We start from the raw sequence: 22,055 nt of genomic DNA, 5'->3' as shown, positions 1-22,055 counted from the left end.
AAACACTTCATGTCTGTCCATGGGGCCTGCTCATCACAGGGCCAGCATGGACCCAGGCAGAGCAGAGCCGGGACCCCAAATGCTCATGGTGTGAGGGGAGTGTTTGGCATGTGGCAGAGGTGGAACCAGAGGCACAGATCCTGGGCTCTACTATGGCTCCCTGCTGTCTGCCAACCCCCTTCTGGGGGCTGTCACCCCCCCCAAAAAAAAATACTTGGTAAACATATGCTGCTTACTGCTGCTCCTCCAGAGGACAGCCTGTTCATTCTGGCCCCTGCCAGAGATCTCTGGGGCTTATTCCTTCCGGCAGGTAAGATTTGAGTCCCTGCTGTGTGCAGGGCACTGTGCTAGCTCAAGTCTGGAGGTTAGCAGTGGGACTGGAGGTCCCATGGAGGTTTGACTGGGTTGAAGTTGGAAAAGGGCTTCTCCCAGCTGCCCAAGTTAAGTGTTAAGTGCATAATAGGGGAGAGAATTGTCATTAATGAGAGCCTGGTGCTGAGGCTCTGAGGGGGTGCGTTGGGAATTGTGCGCGTGTGGACCTGGTGTAGATAATGTCTGTAGCCACAAAGGATGCTCCGACTGTTTCGCGTGTGTCCACACCTGTACATGTGTGTGCCCACGTGTGCACTTGTGGTCTTAGTACAGGGAATGTCTGCCACCACATAGGATGCCGTCTGAGTGTGTGAGTCGTGGGCGTGCAGATGCATGTGTAGATCTAAGACACATGTGTGTACAGGCCGAAGAACACAGCGGGTCTGACCAGGGCCCGCCGCGGGACTCTGAGCACGCGATCACACAGATTGAGGGTGGGGCGACGCTTTCTGCTCCGATCCCTAACTCGTTATTAAGCTCCTCGCTCTTTGCAGACGCTCCCTGCGCCTCCCCCGCTCCGGGCTGCAGCGGCGCAGGCGCCGGGCCGACCAAGCGCTGAGCGGGGAGCGGGCGGCCGCGCTCCGGGCCGGGGTCCCGGGGGAGCAGGTGAGCGACTCGCGCCGCGCGGCCCCCATGGCCCCTGGCGAAGACGCCGCCCGGCCGCGCTGCGCCGGCGCCCCCGCCTTCCCTGCCTGGCAGTACCCACTCGCCTCTGTTGGCATCCTCCTCCCCCTGCCTGGCATCCCTCCTCCCCGTGCCAGGCATTTCCCCTCCTCCCCCTGCCTGGCATCCCTTCTCCTCCCGCCTGGCATCTCTGCCTTCCCCCTTGCCTGGCATCCCCTTCCTCCCCCTGCCTGGCACCTTCCCCTCACCTGGCACTTCCTCTCCTCCCTACCTGGCGTCCCCCTTTCCCTTCCTGACATCTTCCTCCTCTCCTCCTCTCCCAGTATCTCCCCACTCCTGACTCCCATCCCCCCACCAGACACCTAGGGAGGTGCCCTGCAGCCCCACTCAGTCTGGTACCCCTTCCTCCAACCCCCTTCCCACACCTCCTCCCTGCCTGGCAGACTCCCATCCAGCCCCTCTCTGACACCTCCTCCTCCTCCTCCCTGCCTGGCATCTTCTCCTCTTTCCCTCTCTGGTACCTTCCTATCCTCCCTCCACCTGCACTTCCCCTCCTTCCCCTGTCTGGCACCCTCCTGCCTGGCACCTTCCCTTCCTCCCCCCTGTCTGGCACCACCCTCCTCCCATTGCCTGTCACCTCCCCCTGCCGAGCACTTCCCAACCTGCTCCTGCCTGGCATGCTCCGCTTCCTACTCCCCCTGTCTGGCACCTTCCCTCCTTCCCCCTGCCTGGCACCTTCCCTGTCTCCACTTGTCATCCTTCTCCCTGGACACCTCCCTTTCAGGTTGTCTCTCTGTCCCCACCTTCCTGCAGAGCCCCTCCCCTCATCCCTGGACTGGTGACTACCCCCCACCCCCATCAGCACCTTCCTCTGCTCTTCTGCCTCTCCTGCTAAACTCCCCATCAGCCACACCGTCTGGCTCCTCCCCATCCTCAGCAATCCCTCTCCCCAGCCTTCTCCTTTCCTCATGCTCTCTCCTCACCCTGCTCAGAGCTGACCTGTGGCCAGCACCACCTTTTGCCCACATGGTTTACAGGGCCCCTGAACCACTCTCACCCATGCCACACATATACAAAGCTGGCCTCTCCTTGGTCCCCATACCCCCTACTGCCCAGGGACTTCAGTTCAGAAGTTGGGTCCTCCCATAGGCCAAGGCCTTCTTGCTCTTCCAGAAGGGAGGGAGGCTGCCTGGGGGCAAGAGCTGGGGCCTGGCCAGGAAGGCTGTCACACAGCAGGGGATGATAGCCAGGCTGACTACCTGCCCCACCCCAAATACCCTCACATGCCTGGGTTCCAGAGGCTGTCCAGTCACCATCCTGGCCTGCTGTCTGACCTTCACCTCCAGTGTCCAGCTCTCCCCTTCCACCCATTGCCCTCCAAACCTGCCTTCCCCTGTCAGGGCATTGCCTGAGGTCTCTGCTGTTCCCTTTCTAGTTCTTTGTCTAGCAGGCCCCTAGGACCAGTACACACTGTTCCCACACTGTGCCCTTTCTGTGTCACCCCATCTCCAGGCTGGCCCTCACTAGCCCCCTCTGTCCTGGTCCCCTTCTGCATGGCCTCCTGTCTTCTTCCTCAGGGCACCTCTTCAGGGACTCTGGCAGCCTCCAGAGTCCCTTTTAAGTCTGCCTGGGAGCTCAGGGTTTGGCCTCTCCTTTCAGATCCTCAGAATGGCCCTTGGTGCTGCTGGCGAGGTGGGCTCCCGGCCTGGGCCCCGAGGGGGCACTGGATGACTCACCAGTTGCAGGACCCTGCCATCTATGACTCCAGGCCTTCAGCACCCCCCCACTGTGGTACAGGTAGGCACTTCCTCACCACACCAGCCCAGGAGCAGGAGCTGTGGGGCCTGAGTGTCTGCAGCTTTCACCCTGCCCCAGCACGGCCCCCAGCTGGGCTCTGCGGTGCTCACAGCAGTCTCATCCTCATCCCTCTGGCTGGGGCCTTCTCCACCCTCTTAACATCTGTCATCGATCCATTTCCCTCCACCTCTGTCCTCGTGCTGAGTGTCCCGTCTTACACCTCCTGGCATCCCTAGGTCCTGGTTCCCAGAGGCACTCTGAGACAGGGACAAGTTAGTCTGAAGCCAGGGTTTTGGTTTGTGTGAAATGTCTGGGGCTCTGGCTTGCTCCAGTTCCTCCCCCACCCCAGAAGCTGGGGCACACACTGTCTCCCCCCTCTCTGGGGTGTATGCACATGCACTTGCACAAGTGCACACAGCCCTCCACACACAGGCTCTCTGCTTGCTGGAAGGAAGCTGCTGACCCTGGTACAACTTGGGCTCAGAAACCTATCTCCAGATGTGCTGTGTAAACCTCGGAAAGCCCTGCAATGCCCCAGGTGGGGCTTCGTTCTTGTGGGAAGTCCGTGGTATTGTGTGGCCTTTGAGGGAGTGGAGCCCTGCCCTGCCACAGGTGGGCCTCCAGCTCAGGTGAGCTCTCAGGTGTTGTACCCAGTTAGACCCTCCTACGCCTCCTCCCTGAATAGTGAGAAGAGGACTGCTAGTTTCACATCAGTTCTGCCTTGTCCAGAAGGATGCACTGAGGCTCCAGGCAGAAAAGCCACCTGCCCCAGCACCCCACCCAATTGTGGGAAGGGTTTGGAGGTGGGTCTGAAGCTCAAGTCTGAGCTCTGCCGACCCAGCCTGCCTGTCATTCTGGTTGGCCTTTCCTGTGCGAGTTACCTAGCAGATCTGGGTGCTGCCAGGAGCTCAAGGTATAAGGGACCTAGTCCCTGTCCTCAGGGCCTTGGTGGTCTGAGCAGAAGGGCCACAGATGTGCAAGCCTTGGGGCTCTGAGAGGGACACCTCAGGAGAGCCTTAGAAAGGTGCACTTCCTGTGGCTGTCAGGAGGCAGAGGGGTGGGGTAGGCCTGGCATTGTGGGCAGGATGAGAGTGCTTTCCTCAGCTTCTTCCTCAGAAGGGGGCAGAGGAACTCACCTTCCTGCCTGGTTGTTCTGAAGGCCAGTCAGAGCCCTATTGCCCTTTCCCCAGGCGGAGCAGGGTCTAGGCCCAGAGGATTAGAGCGACACGGGGTGGCAGTGAGCATTGTTCACCTGCTGCCTGTCACTCAGGAAACAGGCAGGTTTCGGGCATGCCCCTTCTATGTAAGCTAACCAGCACCTTAGGTGAGGTGGGGGCCTATTCAGTTTGCAATAGTAGGTCGGTTTTTTTTTTTTTTTTTGCAGTTTCTGGCCGGGGCTGGGTTTGAACCCACCACCTCTGGCATATGGGACTGGTGCCCTACCCCTTTGAGCCACAGGCACCGCCCAATGGTAGGTTTTTAAATGAAGATTCATAAAGAAAAAGTGTGAACTAGTGTATTAAACCTGTTCTTACTGGACCAGTGGACTCACACTCAAGCAGTCTGAAGTATTGGGGTGTCTGCAGGTGAGGATCAATGCAGAGGCAGCTGAGCTCCCTGAAAGATGGCAAGTCCCCTTAAGGGGGCTAAGTAGTAACCTATTTGGGACTCATGGAGCTAAGCCCTAAAGGTGCTCCCCAGGGCACCAGCCGTTGCCTGAAGAAGGTGATCTCACTGAAGGTGGGTAGTGAGGGGTGGGCGGATGCCTGATAGGACTGGAGTTGGGGACACTGGGGGAAATGGGTATGTTGTGGTGACCCTGAGTCCCCAAAGGGTTCCTGGTCATGAAGGGGTTCCTGGGGGATCAGGAGCCCCAGCCCCCATGGCGATGAGATGGTGAGGGTGAGATGCCAGGGGAAGTTTGGTGTTTTATTTTGGAGTCACAGTAGCATAAAGTCAGCCTTCATTCAGTATGGTTGCAGGCTGGGGGCGCGCTTAAGCATTTGGGTGATGACAAGCCAGGTCCCAGCAGTGCCAGAGTCTGGCTGCAGCAGCTGGAGGCTGTCTTCACCTTGAGCACGCGTGTGGCATGATTGCAAGCCAGCTTTAAGTGGCAGAGGTAATGAGCTGGGGGTAATGAGCTGGAGGTGTCACTGGGAGGAGGTGTCACCAGGAGGAGCCTGAGCTGGGACTAGTGAGCAAAGGCTCTCAGCTTTGGCTGCATCCTGAGCCTTCTGGAACTGTTGCATCTGAAGGGCTAAGCTGAAGCCATGCCTAGTTTTGACAGGCAGTCAACTGAGGGGCATCTTGTGGGGATCATGCTGTGTCCCTGGTGTTCCTTGCTGGTGAGGATGTACAGACCCTTGGGAACTCACAGGGGACCATACAGCAGAGTTGTCCATCACTCCAGCCATGCCCACCTTTTGGAATAATGTGTTCTGTTTACTTACTTCTCAAGGTGTGAAACCAATTTCTTTGTGACCTAAACTTCCAGGGAATTTGAGACTGTATCTCATGTATGTACCCACATGTGCCTTTACTGGAGCTTACAAACTTGGATCATCTTCTATGTGAACAGTTTGCTGGGAGGGAAGGGGGTAGAGGGACAGAGAAGATGACCCGGGAAGATGTACAGACCCTCCACTTCATTCCAGAAAGGGCTGGCATTTGCAAAGATACTTGTAGTGAGGACACTGGGACAAAGGGCAAAACTTGATGCAGCTAAGGATCAACAAAATGTCCACCATGAGGTCCTGAGACCCTGACCACTAGCAGAGAGACGAGCAGTCACATGAGTCACACGTCCATAGGACAGAAATCAAACCACCTGCTCAAATCACTGCAATTTCTAACCCTGAAACCCTCCTGTGTAAGGATGTGGAGAGGATGCTGTGTGACAAATTGAGCAATGACCTCAACAATATCACAACAGTTTCCAAGGGCCAAGGCAAGGACCAACGCAATACTGTCCAGCTATATAAATGGTGCTGATTTTGCTTAATCTGAAGATAAAATTCAGAGCCACTGGAGGAAAGGATTGCTACCCTCAGGGAATACTTTCTGTGTTAGTATTTACAACATGAATACTTGGCAGCAGGAAGGTTTACTGAAATCAGGAATGAAGTACAAAGCCATGCTCTCCAGGTAGGGGTAAAATCCTCATAGAAAATAAAGAACTCTGTCAGCATGTCTGCCCAGCAAGAGAATTTGGGTACAAAGAGGGACCAGTCCCACTCTATCCCGCATGTCAGGGATATATTGACATGTCTAAGAAAAAGGCTTGAACTTGAAGCCCAAATGTAGAAGGGAGGTTCTCCCCACCTAAGCTAGGTTTGCTTCCCCTGCGCAAGATGAATTCAACACCTTCACCCCACCCAGAGGCCCAGAGAGGCTGGTCCTCCAGGTATCAGAGCTGCCTCCTTCCAAGAGGAAGGGTAGGCAGAGGGGAAGGAGGATTATTCCAGAGTCTTGTCTCCTGGGAATAGAGAAGTTTCCTTGTGAGCATATGAAGGCAAGGGAGCGGGGCTTTCTCAGCAGTAAGGTGGGACTGGCCACTGTTGCTGGACAGTGACATCAGTGCTCAAGTCCAGATCTGGGAGTAACCTTTGACACTACTCCCTTCCTTATCTCCTTTGGAACAATCACCACAATCTTTGATTTCGTTTCCTAGCTACATCTCAATTTCACCCACTTCTTATTCCCCACATCACCACTCTAGTTCACGCCACTGTTGTCTTCTGCCCCTAACTGAATGTCCCATACTCAGCCTTGCCCCCTCCACCCGACCTGGACCAAGCTGAGTACCCACACACTCAACCTGCTCCGCCTTCCGCTCCCTCAGGGCTCCGCTCAGCGCCTTCACTCATGCGCTTCCTTTCACCTGCAACACCCTTCCCGGCCCCCACCCCCGGCTAGTGACGCTCGTCCTTCAAGTCTCCACTTAAGTGCCACTTCTTCCAGGGAGACTTTCTCCTACCTCCGATTGAGTGTGAAGTCCCACTTGTGTCTTGTAGCACATACCCAAACTTGAAATCTCTAATTGTAGTGCTCCTTACAGGCCAGGAGTGCCTCCACCTTATTCCGCACAGTATAGGGAAGTATTTCTTGAGGAAATGAGGAATGCATGAGGTGGCGGGAGCGGAGATGCTGGATCTGAAGCCGATTTGAAACCGAGCCCCGGAACCCTCTGTGGGCTGCTGACCTCACCCTCTCTACATCCTGAGACCCAAATGTGGGCCTCTTTTGGCTCTCTAGCTCATCCTGCTGACACTTGAGCTGGTGCAGACGCCCTGCCTGCCCCAAGGTCCCCTCACTATCAGGAGGGATACTCCACATTCAAGGAAGCTTGTCCCCCTTCAGCTGGTCTCCCTCTGACTTTGGTTTAGCCTTCTTCAGTCTCAGAGAATAAACCCTTTTCAGTCCCCTGAGCTACAAGTCTCATCTGTGAAACAGGGCGTGGAGTCTGTCAGTAAAGACCAGGGGCAAGAGTGAGAGCTGAGCCCTTCACACAACACCTGGCCTGTGGCAAATGCCGAGAGTGCCCCTCACTCCTGCATGGCTTAAAATATGATGTTCAGTGCTGCCCCTGCCACAAGTGTCATCTGTGGACCCCAGAGCACCCTCTAATGCCACCAATGCCTCCCTTGGTCCAGTCCCAGCCTGCTATTTACTCGGCTTATATGTCAAGGGCTTCCAGCCAAGAAGTTCATTCTCCCTGTCCTGTATCTGTGAACTTCAATGCCAAGTGCCTCAGTTTTAGGTCATCTTCACAGATAGTAGTGCCCATCCAGGCTGCTGCAATTTGTCCACAGGAAAAGCCTGCCTTCTTTGCCTTTAACAAAGTTTTTAATTGGAGAGAAAAAAGGTGAGCCAGCAGAACCTGGTGGAGAGCCCTGCAGTCCTCTGGAGATGCTCTAGGTGGGTTGTGGCGCATTGGACCTGGTTTGGCAGCTGAATCAACAGCAGGCCCCGGTAGATGGGCTTGCAGTGGGTGCTGGGGGTACCCGCACAGGTGGGGAAGGGAGGGTTCTGCCCATGGGGGCCTTCGTGGAAGGAGGAGAAGCTGAGCACCAGCTCCAGATCACAAACTCCCACTCTATTCCCCATGACCACCCTGCAGGAAGCATCGCTGTGGTTTTGCCTTTTCTTGCCTCAGTTTCTCCTCTAACTTGCTCTTTACTGCCATTGCACCCCTGTCTTCAGGACACTTTGAAAAGTGTGCCCATTGGGCTGGCTATGGCCCCTGTCAAGAGTCCCCCACACAGACCCCAGCCCTCTCTTCCTTGGCAGCACCTCTGATTGGAGAGCAGCCACACAGACATGGTCACCTGCAGGAAGTGAGAGGGACGCAGCTGGGCAGAGGAAGAGCAGCTAGTGTGCACTGAGGTCTTAGTGTGAGGTGGTTTTTTTTTTTAATATCAGTTTTATTTGGTTGATCTTTGCGAGTTGTTTTGTTTGTTTATTTTTGGGTTTTGCCGTTTTTGGCTGGGGCTGGGCTTGAAACCGCCACCTCTGGCATATGGGGCTGGCGCCCTACTCTTTTGAGGCACAGGCACTGCCCTTAGTGTGAGTTTTAAGAATTGTTTTAAGGATTTTTTTTTTTTTTTGAGACAGAGTCTCACTTTATCGCCCTGGGTAGAGTGCCTTAGCATCACTGCTCACAGCAACCTTCAATTCCTGGGCTTAGGTGATTCTTATTTATTTAGTTTTTTTTTGTAGAGACAGAGTCTCACTTTACGGCCTTCAGTAGAGTGCCATGATGTCACAGGACTCACAGCAACCTCTAGCTCTTGGGCTTCCGCGATTCTCCTGCCTCAGCCTCCCGAGCAGCTGGGATTACAGGCACCCGCCACAACGCCCGGCTATTTTTTGGTTGCAGTTCAGCCGGGGCTGGGTTTGAACCTGCCACCCTTGGTATATGGGGCCGGCACCCTACTCATTGAGCCACAGGCACCACCCAGGCTTAGGTGATTTTCTTGCCTCAGCCTCCTACAAGTAGCTGGGACTACAGGTGCCCGCCATAACACCCGGCTATTTTTTGATGCAGTTTGGCCTGGGCCAGGTTTGAACCTGCCACCCTCAGTATATGGGGCCAGTGCCCTGCCCACTGAGCCACAGGCACTGCCCTGTTTTAAGGATTTTAAGTGGTTTAACTAATTTACCATCACTTTTCATATGAGGAAGCTGAGGCACAGAGTTAGGTGACTTTCCCAGTGGTTAGGGGAAGGGTCCCAGCTGGGATCTCTCTGCTGTACCTGGCCCTCAGAGATGTGCTGTGCAAAGACCGTGGGCTTACAGGGATGAAAGACCATGGGCTTTGTTACAGGGATAAGAAATCACTTCAACATGCAGGCCCCAGCCCTGCCTTGCTTCTGGCATCCCCAGCTCTGAGGCTCAAGGTCAAAGGCTACTTATCATTTTACACAAATCCTAGGCTACCCATGCAGATTATTTATTTATTTATTGAGACAGAGTCTCACTCTGTCACCCTGAATAGAGTACCATGGCATCCATCATAGCTCACAGCAACCTCACTGGGTTAGAGAAATCCTCTTGTTCAGCCTCTCAAGTAGCTGGGACTACAGGTGCCCACCAAAACACCCTGGTAGTTTTTCTGTTTTAGTAGAGATAGGATCTTGCTCAGCTCAAGCAATACACCTACCTTGTTCTCCCAGACTGCTAGGATGACAGATGTGAGCCACTGGCTGCCATGCACATTATTAATTGCTCGGCACCTAGGGAGACATTTAAGTTTGCAACTACTGAAAACAGGGAATGGGGAAGGGACATGGTGGATCTGAAAGCCTTGAACCTCCACCTTTCCTTCTTTTTTCCAAGAGTATTAGTGGTCTTGTCTTGCCAGATTTGTAGATTTTTAAGAGATTCTGGAAATCTTGCTTTTTATGTGAAATCTTCCAACTTTTAGGTTGGTGTCTAATTTAAGTGTTTGAGATGCCAGGCTAGGTGGCTCACACCTGTAATCCCAGGACCCTGAGGCGGGTGGATTACTGAGCCCGCGGGTGGCTGAGGCAGGTGGATTACTTGAGCTCAGGAGTTTGAGACCAGCCTGAGCAAGAGAGAGACCCTATCTCTGAAAAATAGCCAGGCATTGTGGTGGGTGCCTACAGTCCCAGCTACTTGGGAGGCTGAGGCAAGAGAATCACTTGAGCCCAAGAATTTGAGGTTGCTGTGAGCTATGACACCATGGCACTCAACCCTAGGGTGACTGAGTGAGACTCTGTCTCTAAAAAATAAGTAAATAAATAAAGTGTTTGAGATACAGTAAGGGCTGAGCAAGCCTAGTCTGCCTTTCCCAGTTTGTGACACTTACCTTGAGCTTTCCTTGGCCCATCACCTGGCATCTGTCCTCTCTCTGTCCCCTAGCCCAGAAAACAAACCAGTGGTTTTCACTGAAAACTCAGGGACCCCAGGCACCAGCAGCCCCTATTTCAGAAGCATTGCGTTAGGAGTTGCTGTCACTTTCACTGGTTTCTTTTTATGACAATGAAATTACAAATGAAATGCAGAGACTTATCAAAAAATCGAGGACCCTCCCCACAAGAATAGACCCAGCATTGCACTTTGAGAAGCACTGGTCATTAATCCTCAGTAACTCGCTGCCAGTGGGAAGGGCCGAGCTGCCTTAGAGTCCACCTCACAACTTGCCTCTGTCCTAGACCCAGAGCAGTGACCACAGAGGGATTTTGAGGTACCTTTGATAAACAACAGGGGAATGGTCAGATGGTGACCCCAAAAGAACTCTCTGAGCCTCGTGCTCCTTAAATTGAATATAGAAATATCTGTCCCTTCACCTTCTTGGGGTGTGGAGAGGATCAAGTTAGATGACACCTGTGGAGCTGTCTGTAGTCTAGGCTCCATGAAGATGGATCGGTTGACTGGACAGTGTCTCCCATATTTTTAGGGGAGGATATCTAAACGTGGGCTGGGTGCAGTGGCGTGCAGGTAAATGCTTAGCAACTGGTTCTTGGTGGGGCAGGGAGGGGAGCAGAGCTAGTTCTTGTGGTATACATACCCCACTATGCCTGACGTTAAGCTGCTGATGTGACTCTGGCATACCACTGGCCAGTTGTTAATGTGATCAGGTACATTTGCTAAGAATTGAAAACTCAGCCTGAAGCATGCTGAGTAGTCTAGAGAGGGCTTTGGCTTGCTGTGTGTCCTTTTTCAACACGTTCAGCAAAGACGTGCATGGAGATGGATGGACACACTCACTGAGGGCATGAACAGTGCACAGCTGGAGAAGAGGGCAGATGTGTCGATGACAGAATTGAGATTCAAAAGCTCTCAGCAGCCAGAATAATGGGCTAATTCTTACAGGATATTACTGGGAATAAACATGTGTCCGTTCTGAAGTCCCAAGTGGCAACTTTCCAAGTAGGGGACAGGGAGATATGTTTGGGCACAGAGTAGAAAAGGAAATGAGACTTAATTGGCAGTGAGTTCAATACAAGTCTACAGTGGGATGGGTGGTTACCAAAGCATAATAAACGAATGACTTTATTTAGTACTTAAAGAGAATGTCACAGATGGCAAATCATTACTACTTAGCTGTTCATGATAACCCACTGAGAGAGGTAAGATGATGATATACCTGTTTTGTTTTTTTTTTATTGTTGGGGATTCATTGAGGGTACAATAAGCCAGGTTACACTGATTGTAATTGTTAGGTAAAGTCCCTCTTGCAATCATGTCTTGCCCCCATAAAGTGTGACACACACCAAGGCCCCACCCCCCTCCCTCCATCCCTCTTTCTGCTCCCCCCACCCATAACCTTATTTGTCATTAATTGTCCTCATATCAAAATTGAGTACATAGGATTCATGCTTCTCCATTCTTGTGATGCTTTACTAAGAATAATGTCTTCCACTTCCATCCAGATTAATACGAAGGATGTAAAGTCTCCATTTTTTTTAATGGCTGAATAGTATTCCATGGTATACATATACCACAGCTTGTTAATCCATTCCTGGGTTGGTGGGCATTTAGGCTGTTTCCACATTTTGGTGATTGTAAATTGAGCTGCAATAAACAGTCTAGTACAAGTGTCCTTATGATAAAAGGATTTTTTTCCTTCTGGGTAGATTCCCAGTAATGGGATTGCAGGATGAAATGGGAGGTCTAGCTTGAGTGCTTTGAGGTTTCCCCATACTTCCTTCCAGAAAGGTTGTACTAGTTTGCAGTCCCACCAGCAGTGTAAAAGTGTTCCCTTCTCTCCACATCCACGCCAGCATCTGCAGTTTTGAGATTTTGTGATGTGGGGATATACCTGTTTTAAAGATGAAGAGACTGAGGTTCAAAGAGGTTCACATAATTGTGGCACATTTGTCCTTCTGTCAAAAGGCGATGGAATAAAAACTCAAACTGAGGCCTCTGGCCCCAGGTTCCATCCATGTGGTACTGAGGACCTTGCTTTGGGTGGCTGTAGGCAAGCCAGAGGGGAGAGGCCAGCAGGTGTCCAGAGGAACCTTATGAATAGTGAAGAACATAACAGAGTCTGGGGGCAGTGTTAGGTCATTAGGGCCAGTGGGACAAAGCACCACAGACCAGGTGGCTTAAACAACAGAGATTTATTGTCACACAGTTTGGGAGGCTGGGATCTGAGTGAGATCATGTTGGCAGGGTTCATTCTTTCTAGAGGCTGTGTGGGAGGGGTCTGTCCCAGGCCTCTCTCCTTGGCTGGAAGTTGGCCGTCTTCTCACTGTGTCTCTTCTCATCATCTTCCCTCTGTGCATGTCTGTCTCTCTAGTCTAAATTTCCATTTTTAAAATACCAGTCATTGGATAGAGCCCATGCTAATGACCTTGTTGAGCCACAGGTGCTGCCCCCCCTATTTTTTGTAGAGACAGAGTCTCACTTTATTGCCCTTGGTAGAGTGCTGTGGCGTCTCGTCTCACAGCAACCTCCAACTCCAGGGCTTAGGCGATTCGGTTGCCTCAGCCTCCCGAGCAGTACAGGCACCCGCCACAAAGCCCGGCTGTTTTTTGTTGCAGTTTGGCCGGGGCCAGGCTCGAACTCGCCACCCTCAGCATATGGGGCCGGCACCCTACCCACTGAGCCACAGGTGCCACCGCCCGCCCCCCCTTTTTTTAATTACAGTTTTTGGCTGGGGCTGGGTTTGAACCCGTCACCTCCAGTATATGGGGCCAGGGCCCTACTCCTTGAGTCACAGGCGCTGCTCACTAATGACCTTGTTTTTTTTTTTTTTTTTTGCAGTTTTTGACCCAGGCTGGGTTTGAACCCACCACCTCTGGTATATGGGGCTGGTGCCCTACTCCCTTGAGCCACAGGAACTGCCCCATGACCTTGTTTTAAAGATTACCTTTTTAAAGAGCCTGTCTTAAAATAAAGTCACATTTTGAGGTATTGGAGCCTAGGACTCCAACCTATGAATTTGGGGGGCCATGATCAGCCCATAACAGAAGGCCTCTAACAGGTGCATCAGGATTTGGAGATGCATCTTGTGGAGGATGGAGAAGAGGCGCTCTAAGTGACCACAGCCTCAGGGAAGTGGCTGGGGCTCAAAACTCTGGACCACACCTGCCCCAGAAGGCCCAGGGCCCTAGGGAGAAGTAGACTCCCTGCCACCCTTTGAGCGGCTGGAATGCCCCCAGCTGTTCATGTGACTCCAGCTTTCTTCACATGGGAACGTGTGGAGCCAGAGGGAGGCCTCCAGACCTGCTGTTCCCACGGTTGCCCTAGGCATTAGCGTGCCCTGTCCTTGCTCGGCTAGTAGTCAGTGCCCCTGTTGCTGCCAGCCTCAGCCCTGACTGCTGCACGCCTCCAGCAGAGGTTTGGGTACAGTTCCCTAGAACTTCCCAGATCACCCTCGTCACAACCATGTCAGGGAGACGGTGGGCCCATAAAGGAGTGGGATGTTTAGGGGCTCTTTGCCTCTGTCTTCCATAGGAGTAGTCCCCAACCTTTTTGGCACCTGTGACTAGTTCATGGAAGACAGTTTAGACAGTTTTTCCACGGACCAGGGAGGCGGCCATGGTTCTGGGATGATTTTTTACCTCTGCACCTCAGATCATCAGGCGTTAGATTTGCAGGTGATCCCCTTGCATGTGGAGTTTATGGTAGGGTTCACGCTCTGTGAGAATCTAATGCCACCACTGACCTGATGAGAGGTGGAGCTCAGGAGGTGATGAGAGCGATGGGGAGTGGCCGTAAATACAGATGACGCTTCTGAGGAAGCTTTGCTTGCTTGCATGCCATTCACCTCCTGCTGTGTGGCCCAGGTCCCAACAGGCCACAGACTGGTACTGGCCCACAGCCTGGGGGTTGAGGACAACAGCTCCACAGGAATGTCCAGTTTCTGACCCAGGTGCTGGGCTGGCCTGGCCTGGACAGACCTGCTTCACCAACACTCACTGGTGCTCTGAATCAGGCGCAGTGGTGTGCTGTTCTTCCTCCCTTATGCCAAAGCCACTGCTATCCTGTCTACCTCTCCAAGCCAAGGGATGACATTAACTCTTCTCTATTCAAGGGCCAAATCCTGGCTTTAGTAACCTGATCTTTAGACCCAAGTGGCTGATGACTCCAGGTCAAGGGAATGGTATGTGCAAAGGCGCTGAGGTGGGCTGGTATCAGTGGGTGTGAAGCCCAGATAGGGACTGGTGAGCTATGTGAGGGGTGGGCCCTGTGGTCTTTGGCAGAGAGCTGGATTCTATCAACACAGTAGAATCCATTATCAGATTTTAAGCAAGGATGTACCATGGTCCTAGTTATATTTTTTAAAAGATCACTCTGGCCATGGTATGGAGAGAGACATTGTGAAGAGGTGGGAACATTGGTCCAGAAGAAAGATGGTGGTAGCCCATACTAGGATGGTGGCGGGGAAGACACAGAGGTGGAAGGGCTTCAGAGATCATTTAGTGGTGGGATCAACAAAACTTGCCCGAGGATTAAATATGAGGGCTGAGGGAGAGCAGGATGTGAATAACAGTAAGAGAACAACACCGTGGAAAACACAACCAGGGAGTCAGCTGGGGAACTGGCTGGCTTGAAGGATATGTGGGATAGTGAGGGAGGCATCCCTGCAGACAGAACCCCGGGAGCAGAGAGGGCTTTGGGGCTGTGTGTGGCATGTTTGGGAGCAGTAGCACCTCTTTGGTGGCAGTGGGAGGGCCTGCGTGGACATGTGGACACTCCCCCTGCCTCTGTTGTTCCCCAGTTGCCTCTCAGCTGTGAAGTTGTGATTACATCCTTAGCCCTGATTTAAACACCTCAGAACCCCTGTTAGCTTTTCTTTTTAATTATAAAAAAATCAATTTTGACAGGAGAGTCTGGGACCTTCTTACATCCTCGCATCAAGCTTGCCTGCAGCATAGGGGTTAGAATCCAGACAGGGCACAGGCCACGTGGACAGAAATACCAACTCCATCCCTTATTAGGTGTGCAACTTCGGGCCAGTCATTTTGACCTTCTGGGCCTCAGTTTCCACACCTGGGTAAGGTGGGTAAGGAATTGTACTTAGCCGGTAGGGTGGTTATCAGCCTTAATTAAGCTGACATCCAAGAAGGGCTTGGGGCAAATGGTACCCGTGTGTCACTAGTCCCCACCTGCTAGGCTCTGTGGGCACCTGCCCTGCCTTTCCATTCTTCATAAAACTCTCCTGGGAGAAAGCACAGGCCTTGAGGTACCTCTCCCTGTAGCCTCACAGAGGTGCCCATGGCACCTGAGCCAGCCATGGGCATCACGCTAGCTCAGGACTCTACTCATGTGTTGTGGCTCTGAGTCACCTGTGGGGGCAGCCCTGCCTGCCCCTGTTGGGGACCTCAATGCCCAAGAGGTCCTGAGAGGCCATGTCATGCGTGTGAATGGGCCGCACTTCCCACAGGCCATGAAGAGGACGGAAGGAGGCCCTGCTTTTCCTTCAGGTGCCTCTATCAGCAATTCCCAAAGCTTTAGCTTTCCTAGGTCCAGCTGTGGCCTTGAAGATTCTTCTTAGGTTTGAATCCAATCGATTGGCTAGTTGTGGTGGCCCCTGGATGTCCCCTCCCCTCCCGAAGCCTTATGCTCCAGACACCACCAAGTGTTTCCCCTGTTATGACCCAGCCTATATAGTAGCACCACCCCTGGCTGTTCTTTGCTCAAGGAAGCATCCAATGGTTTGGGCAGACCCCAGACTCTCCACAGGGCTCTGAGAGCCCACCATAATCAGCCACTCTGGTAGTTACCTGGCACCCCTCTCATGCACACTCCATGGCATTTATGACAGGCCTGTGGCTGTAGAACTCCAAAGGCTCCCTGGTCCCAATGTTCCTGCAGCTGGGGTGGGTGGCAGCACTATCAGCCAGGCCCTAGACATGAGGTAGATCAGCAGCAGCCAAGGTGGCAGGGACTCCAGACTGTGGGACAGACAGGCAGTCACATTGCGGAGCTGACGGTAGCTGCTACTATTCATTAAGCATTTGCTTTGTACCAGGCACTGTGCTGAGCCCTCACACATGCTGTGTGAGTTCTGGTCACCACAGCGCTGGGAGGTAGGTGTGGGATGGGAAAGATGAGGCTCAGGGGTCAGGCAACATGTACAAGGTTATGGTCACTCTGTGGAAGAGCCGGTTTTGAACCCAAGACCATCTGACTCTAGAGCTGTGGTTCTCAACCCTGAGTCAATCTCACCCTCCAGGAATAAGGGTCACTGTCTGGAGATACTCTGTTTGTCACATTGAGATGCTGATAGAAGTTATTGGATGGAGGCCAGAGATGCTCCTAATGTCATACAATGCCCACTGTAAAGACTCATCCAGCCTCCAACCCTGCTCTAGACCCCAAGCTGAGAGCCTGCAGAGACCTCACCTAGGATAGTGGATTTCGGGTGGGGAGGCAGCCAGCCTTAGCTACAGAGTTTTGGAGAAACCAGAGGTGGGGCCCTGAGCACTTCTAGGCCCTGAGAACAGTTCCCCTGCCCCATCCCTGCCTCCTCTACTGCTGCCAGCTGCATCCCTGATGTGTCTTCATGAGATCTCTCCGTGCCACTGAAGCCATCTGAGCCCCAGAGTAAAGCGCCACCTGCTGACTTACAGGCTGTGCTGTATGGGGTCATGCAGAGATGCTGAACCTGGTTTTGACTATGAAATCCATCTCTTCTCAATCCCAGGCACTTTTGCCTGGTTCCCCAAGAAATTTGAGGTCCTCTCAGCATTGCTATTCATATCCCTTCTCCTACCCTCCTTGAGGGTCAGGTTCTGTGTTTGAGTTCCCCAAACCAGTAAGGTAGGGCTAGGTGTCATGGGCTGGCTTGGGGCCCCACTGGCCTATGTCAGGATGACATGCATTCCTGAAGGAAAGAAGACTGAGGTCCTTAGGTAGGAAGATGAGGCGCATGTCATCATGGCATCCATGTGTATGCTTCCACACAAGAGTGACATGAACATATATGTGTGTCCATCCAAAAGGCTGGGAGAAGCCACAGAAACAAGGGGCTTGTTCCAGGTTTAACTAAGACTTCTTCTTTTTTTTTTTTTTTCTTTTGAGACAGAGTCTCACTATGCCACCCTCGGTAGAGTGCCATGCTGTCACAACTCGCAGCAACCTCAAACTCTTGGGCTTAAGCAATTCTCTTGCCTCAGCCTCCCAAGTAGCTGGGAATACAGGTGTCCGCCATGATGCTTGGCTGTTTTTATTGTTGTTGTTGTTGCAGTTGTCGTTGTTTAGCTGGCCTGGGCTGGGTTTGAACCCGCCAGCCTGGGTGTATGTGGCCGGCGCCCTACCCACTGAGCTACGGGCACTGCCTTAACTAGGATTTTTTTTGGCTAAATACTGATTTTTGCACAAGAACTCAAGGAACCTCTTCAAATGCATTGAGATTTATTTCAGACACCTTGACAGTGAATTTTCTGGAACTTATATTCCCAACATTTGAAATAATCTGTTCGAGATTATTTGGGTGTATTTTAAAAGATAACTGAGGGTAATTCAGCGTACATGTGCAGACCACCAGGGATTCTGACTTCTCCCTCTGAAGGGCAGGTGTTAAGGAAGGTTCAGGCGCTGGCATACTGGGGAGGTGGCTTAGCATGAAAGAGGAAACCCAAAGGCCTTGCAGTCAAGAGACCTGATTGCAGTCCCAGCCCCACCCCATAATAGCACAGTGACTTTTGGCAAATCACATGGCTTCTTAGAACCTCACTTTCCTTATCTTCAGAATGGGAATCGCCTCGGACCTGAGAGGGTATCTGTCAGGGTTAATGTGTGTGAAAGTGCTCAGTCAACAGTCACGTCCTATATAAATCTGAGCTGACATTATTCCTATCATAACATAGTCTCCAGCGGTAACACTAGCCAGCCTGAGAGCACGCTGGAAATCCTGAATCGACTGGGAGTGAGCTCACTTCACCTACACCTGTGACATATCGGAGTCTCTACCATGTGCCAGATATTTGGCATTTGTCAGCAAACAAGACAACAAGAATCTCTGCTTCCTTTAGAAAAACACATACATTAAAAAAACAAAACAAAACAAAACAAGAACCTCCCTGCCTTTTTGTAGCTGGCATTCTAACTGAGGAAAAGAGAAACTAAGTGTTCCCTAACAAGTGGCGTCTGCAGGCTAGAGAAGGAGCAGAATAAAGGAGACAGGAGTGTGGAGGGTAGGGGGCTGCACTGCAGTTTTTTAATCCAGTGGTCAGATTGTACCTCATTGAGAAGGGGACATGTGAACAGAGACTTTTGGGAGGTGAGGAGTTAGCCATGCCCATAGCTGGAGGAAGAGTGTTGCAGGCAGAGGGAACAGCAGGCAGGAGAGGAAGGCTGGCAAGACCTGGAGCCTCCAAAGTCCTGCAAGGAGGCCAGAGGCCAAGGCAGGCGTGTGAGGGGAGTGTCTGGAGGTGGAAGCAGAGGGGACAGGTGGAGCCAGCCTACAGGGCCTTCAGGATCTCGCCCTTTCATGGAATCAGATGGGAGCCTCAGGAGGGTTTCTAACAGAGCCATGACATAATTGGATTCCTTCTCCAAACTGTGGCCAGGCTGAGAATGCTCTGTCAGAGGGAGGTCAGACACAGGCTACCCCATCATAGTGGAGGCTTGGACCTAGGATGGCAGCAGGGGAGAGTTGAGAATTGGCTGTGCTGGACAGAGCCAGCAGGACATGCCTTTGATCCAATGTCAGGTTTGAGAGAAAGACAGACTTCCAGGAGGACCAGGAGGCTATAGGCAAGAGCAGCTGGAAGGAGGGAGGAGCCTATGAGTGGTAGCTGAGCCCGAGGCAGGGGAGCAGGCACTCATTTTGGACATATTAAGCTAGAGCTGTCTATTGACGATCCAGGAGGAAATGCTGAGAAGACGATGGATGGATGAATCTAAAGATGGAGAGAGAGGACTGCACTGGAGGAGAAACAGGAGCTGTGAACATGTGCATGGTGTTTAGGGCTGGGAGTTTGCACAATGAGAGCTCCAGGGAAGAGAGAGTGGAGAAGCCAGGGAGAAGGGTTCCAGAGAGGAGAGCATAATCAGGACGGAAGGCTACAGTCTGTTAAGCCAAGCACTGTGTGGGCTAAGAATTGATGGTAGCATTTGGCAATATGGAAGTTACTGGTGACCCTCCCAGGAGCACTTCAGTGGAATAACAAGAAGTGCCCCTGATGGGACTGGAATTCAGGAGAATGGAAGACAGCAATGGAGACAGTGCTTTTCAGAAGTTTTGCCGGAGCCGGGCAGCAGCATGTAGGATAAGTGGGATTAAGAGAGTTTGTTTCCGATGGGGACAGAAGCCTCTGTGTGCTTGGTGGAGGGAAAGCTGAGGGGGGTGGTGTGGGCGAGCCATGCGGAGAGCTACACTGTCTGCGGTATGGGGGTGAGGACAGCTGCCAGGGGTAGGAGCACAGCTTATCTGGAGGAATGGGGAGGAGGGGGTTAAGTTGCTAGCAGGTGGGAGCTCATGGTGGGAGCCCCTGGAAGTTCTTCAGACATGTCTATTTTCTCAGCAAAGTGGGAATTGAGGCCTCAGCTGGAGAGGAGCAGGGAGAAGATGTAAAACCCCTGTGAGAGCAGGCATGGACTTGAACAGGCTGTGGAAGAGTGGACAGCTCTAGGCCCGGTGAGCTCCTGAATCTGCAATGGGACTGGGCATGTGTGCAGGTGCAGGAGAGGTGCTGGCCAACCTGGATTTAACTCTGAAGTAAGAGAGTCAAGAGTATATGGAAGTGGGTTAAAATGGTAAATTCTGGCTGGGTGCAGTGGCTCACACCTATAATCCCAGCGCTTTTGGAGGCCTAACTAGGAAGATTACTTGATGTCAGGAGTTCTAGACCAGGCTGAACAACATAGTAAGACCCCATCTCTATAATAAATAGAAAAGTTAGCTGGGCATTGTGGCAGGTACCTGTAGTCCCAGCTACTTGGGAGGCTGGGGCAGGAGGATCACTTGAGCCTAGGAGTGTGAGGCTGCAGTAAGCTATGATGATGCTATTGCACTCGAGTAGGCAACAAAGTGAAACCCTGTCTCAAAAAAAAAAAAAAAAAAAAGAAGTAAATTTTGTTAAGTATATGTTACTATAAAAAAAAGTGTACTTTTTGGGCGGCGCCTGTGGCTCAGTGAGTAGGGCGCCGGCCCCATTTGCCGAGGGTGGCGGGTTCGGACCCAGCCCCGGCCGAACTGCAACCAAAAAATAGCCGGGTGTTGTGGCAGGCGCCTGTAGTCCCAGCTGCTCGGGAGGCTGAGGCAAGAGAATCGCGTAAGCCCAAGAGTTGGAGGTTGCTGTGAGCTGTGTGACGCCACGGCACTCTACCTGAGGGTGGTACAGTGAGACTCTGTCTCTACAAAAAAAAAAAAAAATGTGTACTTTTCCACTCCCAGTGCTTCACTTGACTAGTTAAAAAAAGAATTTTTTTTTAAAGTATAAGTGAGGAATGGTTGTGCAAGTGAGGAATGGTTGTGAAAAGAGGTGTGGGCCATTGAAATTGACCAGTGGTTCCAGAGAAGTTTCAGGATTTGAGGATCAGGCAACTGGATAGAATGAGCTGGGGAGAAAAGAGATGGTGGTCATAAAGTAGGGTACATGGGGTTGCAGTTCGGGGATTCATTGCTACTTTCATCTAAGAGGTGACCCTAAAGAATAAGTGGCTGAGCTAGGGGAGGTCACTAAAGGAGAAGTAGCCAAGGAACTTAGAAACCAGAGGTTTTAGAAGGCCCCATGTAATGGACCCTGAAAATCAGCAAGTGGGACAAGACTTGTGCTGGAGAAAGTGCCATCAGCCAGCAGCCAGAGCCTCAATAAATGAACACTCCCTGTGAGGGGTGAGGTGTAAAGCTGTGGGTCTGGCAGGTGGTCCTCACCCCTCTGTGAAGGTAGGGACTCTGGAAAAAACACAGCCACCAGAAAAGGCTTTGGTGAGGAAGCAGGTCCTCAGCAGGGAGCCCCACTTCTGCTTTCAGGAGATTTTCCTTGTGACAAACCACACAGGAGAAGAGCTTAGGGCTTGGTGGGAGATGGGTGCCTGCCAACTTATGAGGCCCAGAGTGCACGAGTTGGGGGAGTTTGAGTCTGGGGCTTTCTGTGGTGACTAATAGTCCGGGACAAAGAGTAAGACTAGACCTGGTGCACTCGAGGCAGGGTCACACCTAGTGGACCTGGAGATATCTGGAAGGTGAGATCCATGAGGTGCTTCCTTCTGCATTTCATTTGCACATTCCACTATCCATGGCCATTTGATTTAATTTCTCCAGAAATTTATTTAAGGAAATGCCAGTGAATTTTTCCCTCTCTGTTTGGTTCTCTTCACCCAGGTGACATCCCAGATCTTAGAATGTAGTATTTGGCAGGGGTCTCTCTGATCACCCAGTCAGAGCAGTAGCTAAAGACTTGTTCTGCCTCACGAGTCTTCAAACTTCCCAAGTTGAGAGCAGGATGTTAGGCTACCAGGAAGATTGTCCTGACACTGGTTATGAGGGAGCTATGAGCTGCAAAAGAGAGAGGAGGAGAATTGGGCATGCTGGGATAAGGCTTCTCTCCTCTCTAAACAAGAGGCCTAGGGGCCCTGGGCATACACGCAGACTGCTGGAAGAAGGATGGCCAAGGCCTCCCAGCCCAGGCAGGGTGGGAGACCCAGGGCCCAGACTCAAAAGGGGCAGCACCCTGTGCTTTCTTGGCATTCCCAGGTAGCAGCACCCTCATTTCACAGATGAGGACAGAGCACCACGAAAGAGGTGGCATTTATAGGGCTACACAGTGGACATCAGTAGACCCCAGTCCACAGGCTGGCTCTGCAGCAGCCAACACAGGGAGGAATCCACCAACATC

At 52.2% G+C, this 22,055-nt stretch overlaps 1 protein-coding gene across 2 annotated transcripts in view; it reads left to right on the top strand.

Annotated features, from left to right (window-relative positions):
* The first annotated feature begins 678 nt into the window (after window positions 1–678).
* Window positions 679–22,055, top strand: part of SMARCD3 (SWI/SNF related, matrix associated, actin dependent regulator of chromatin, subfamily d, member 3) — a 36,621-nt gene continuing 15,244 nt past the window's right edge. The window contains exons 1-2 of one of the 2 annotated variants that reach the window (XM_053609122.1): window positions 679–978; window positions 2,656–2,793. In XM_053609122.1, the coding sequence (XP_053465097.1) occupies window positions 2,755–2,793 (39 nt within the window). In that variant the 5' untranslated portion in view covers window positions 679–978; window positions 2,656–2,754. Of the gene's footprint in view, window positions 979–2,655; window positions 2,794–22,055 lie in introns of those variants that run through there. The other variant, XM_053609123.1, reaches the window with a different exon arrangement.

Source organism: Nycticebus coucang, chromosome 11 (genome assembly GCF_027406575.1).
Source record: "Nycticebus coucang isolate mNycCou1 chromosome 11, mNycCou1.pri, whole genome shotgun sequence".
Lineage (NCBI taxonomy): Eukaryota > Metazoa > Chordata > Mammalia > Primates > Lorisidae > Nycticebus > Nycticebus coucang.
The sequence above is the reverse complement of the archived record's forward strand: the minus strand, read 5'-3'. Positions and strand labels throughout refer to the sequence as shown.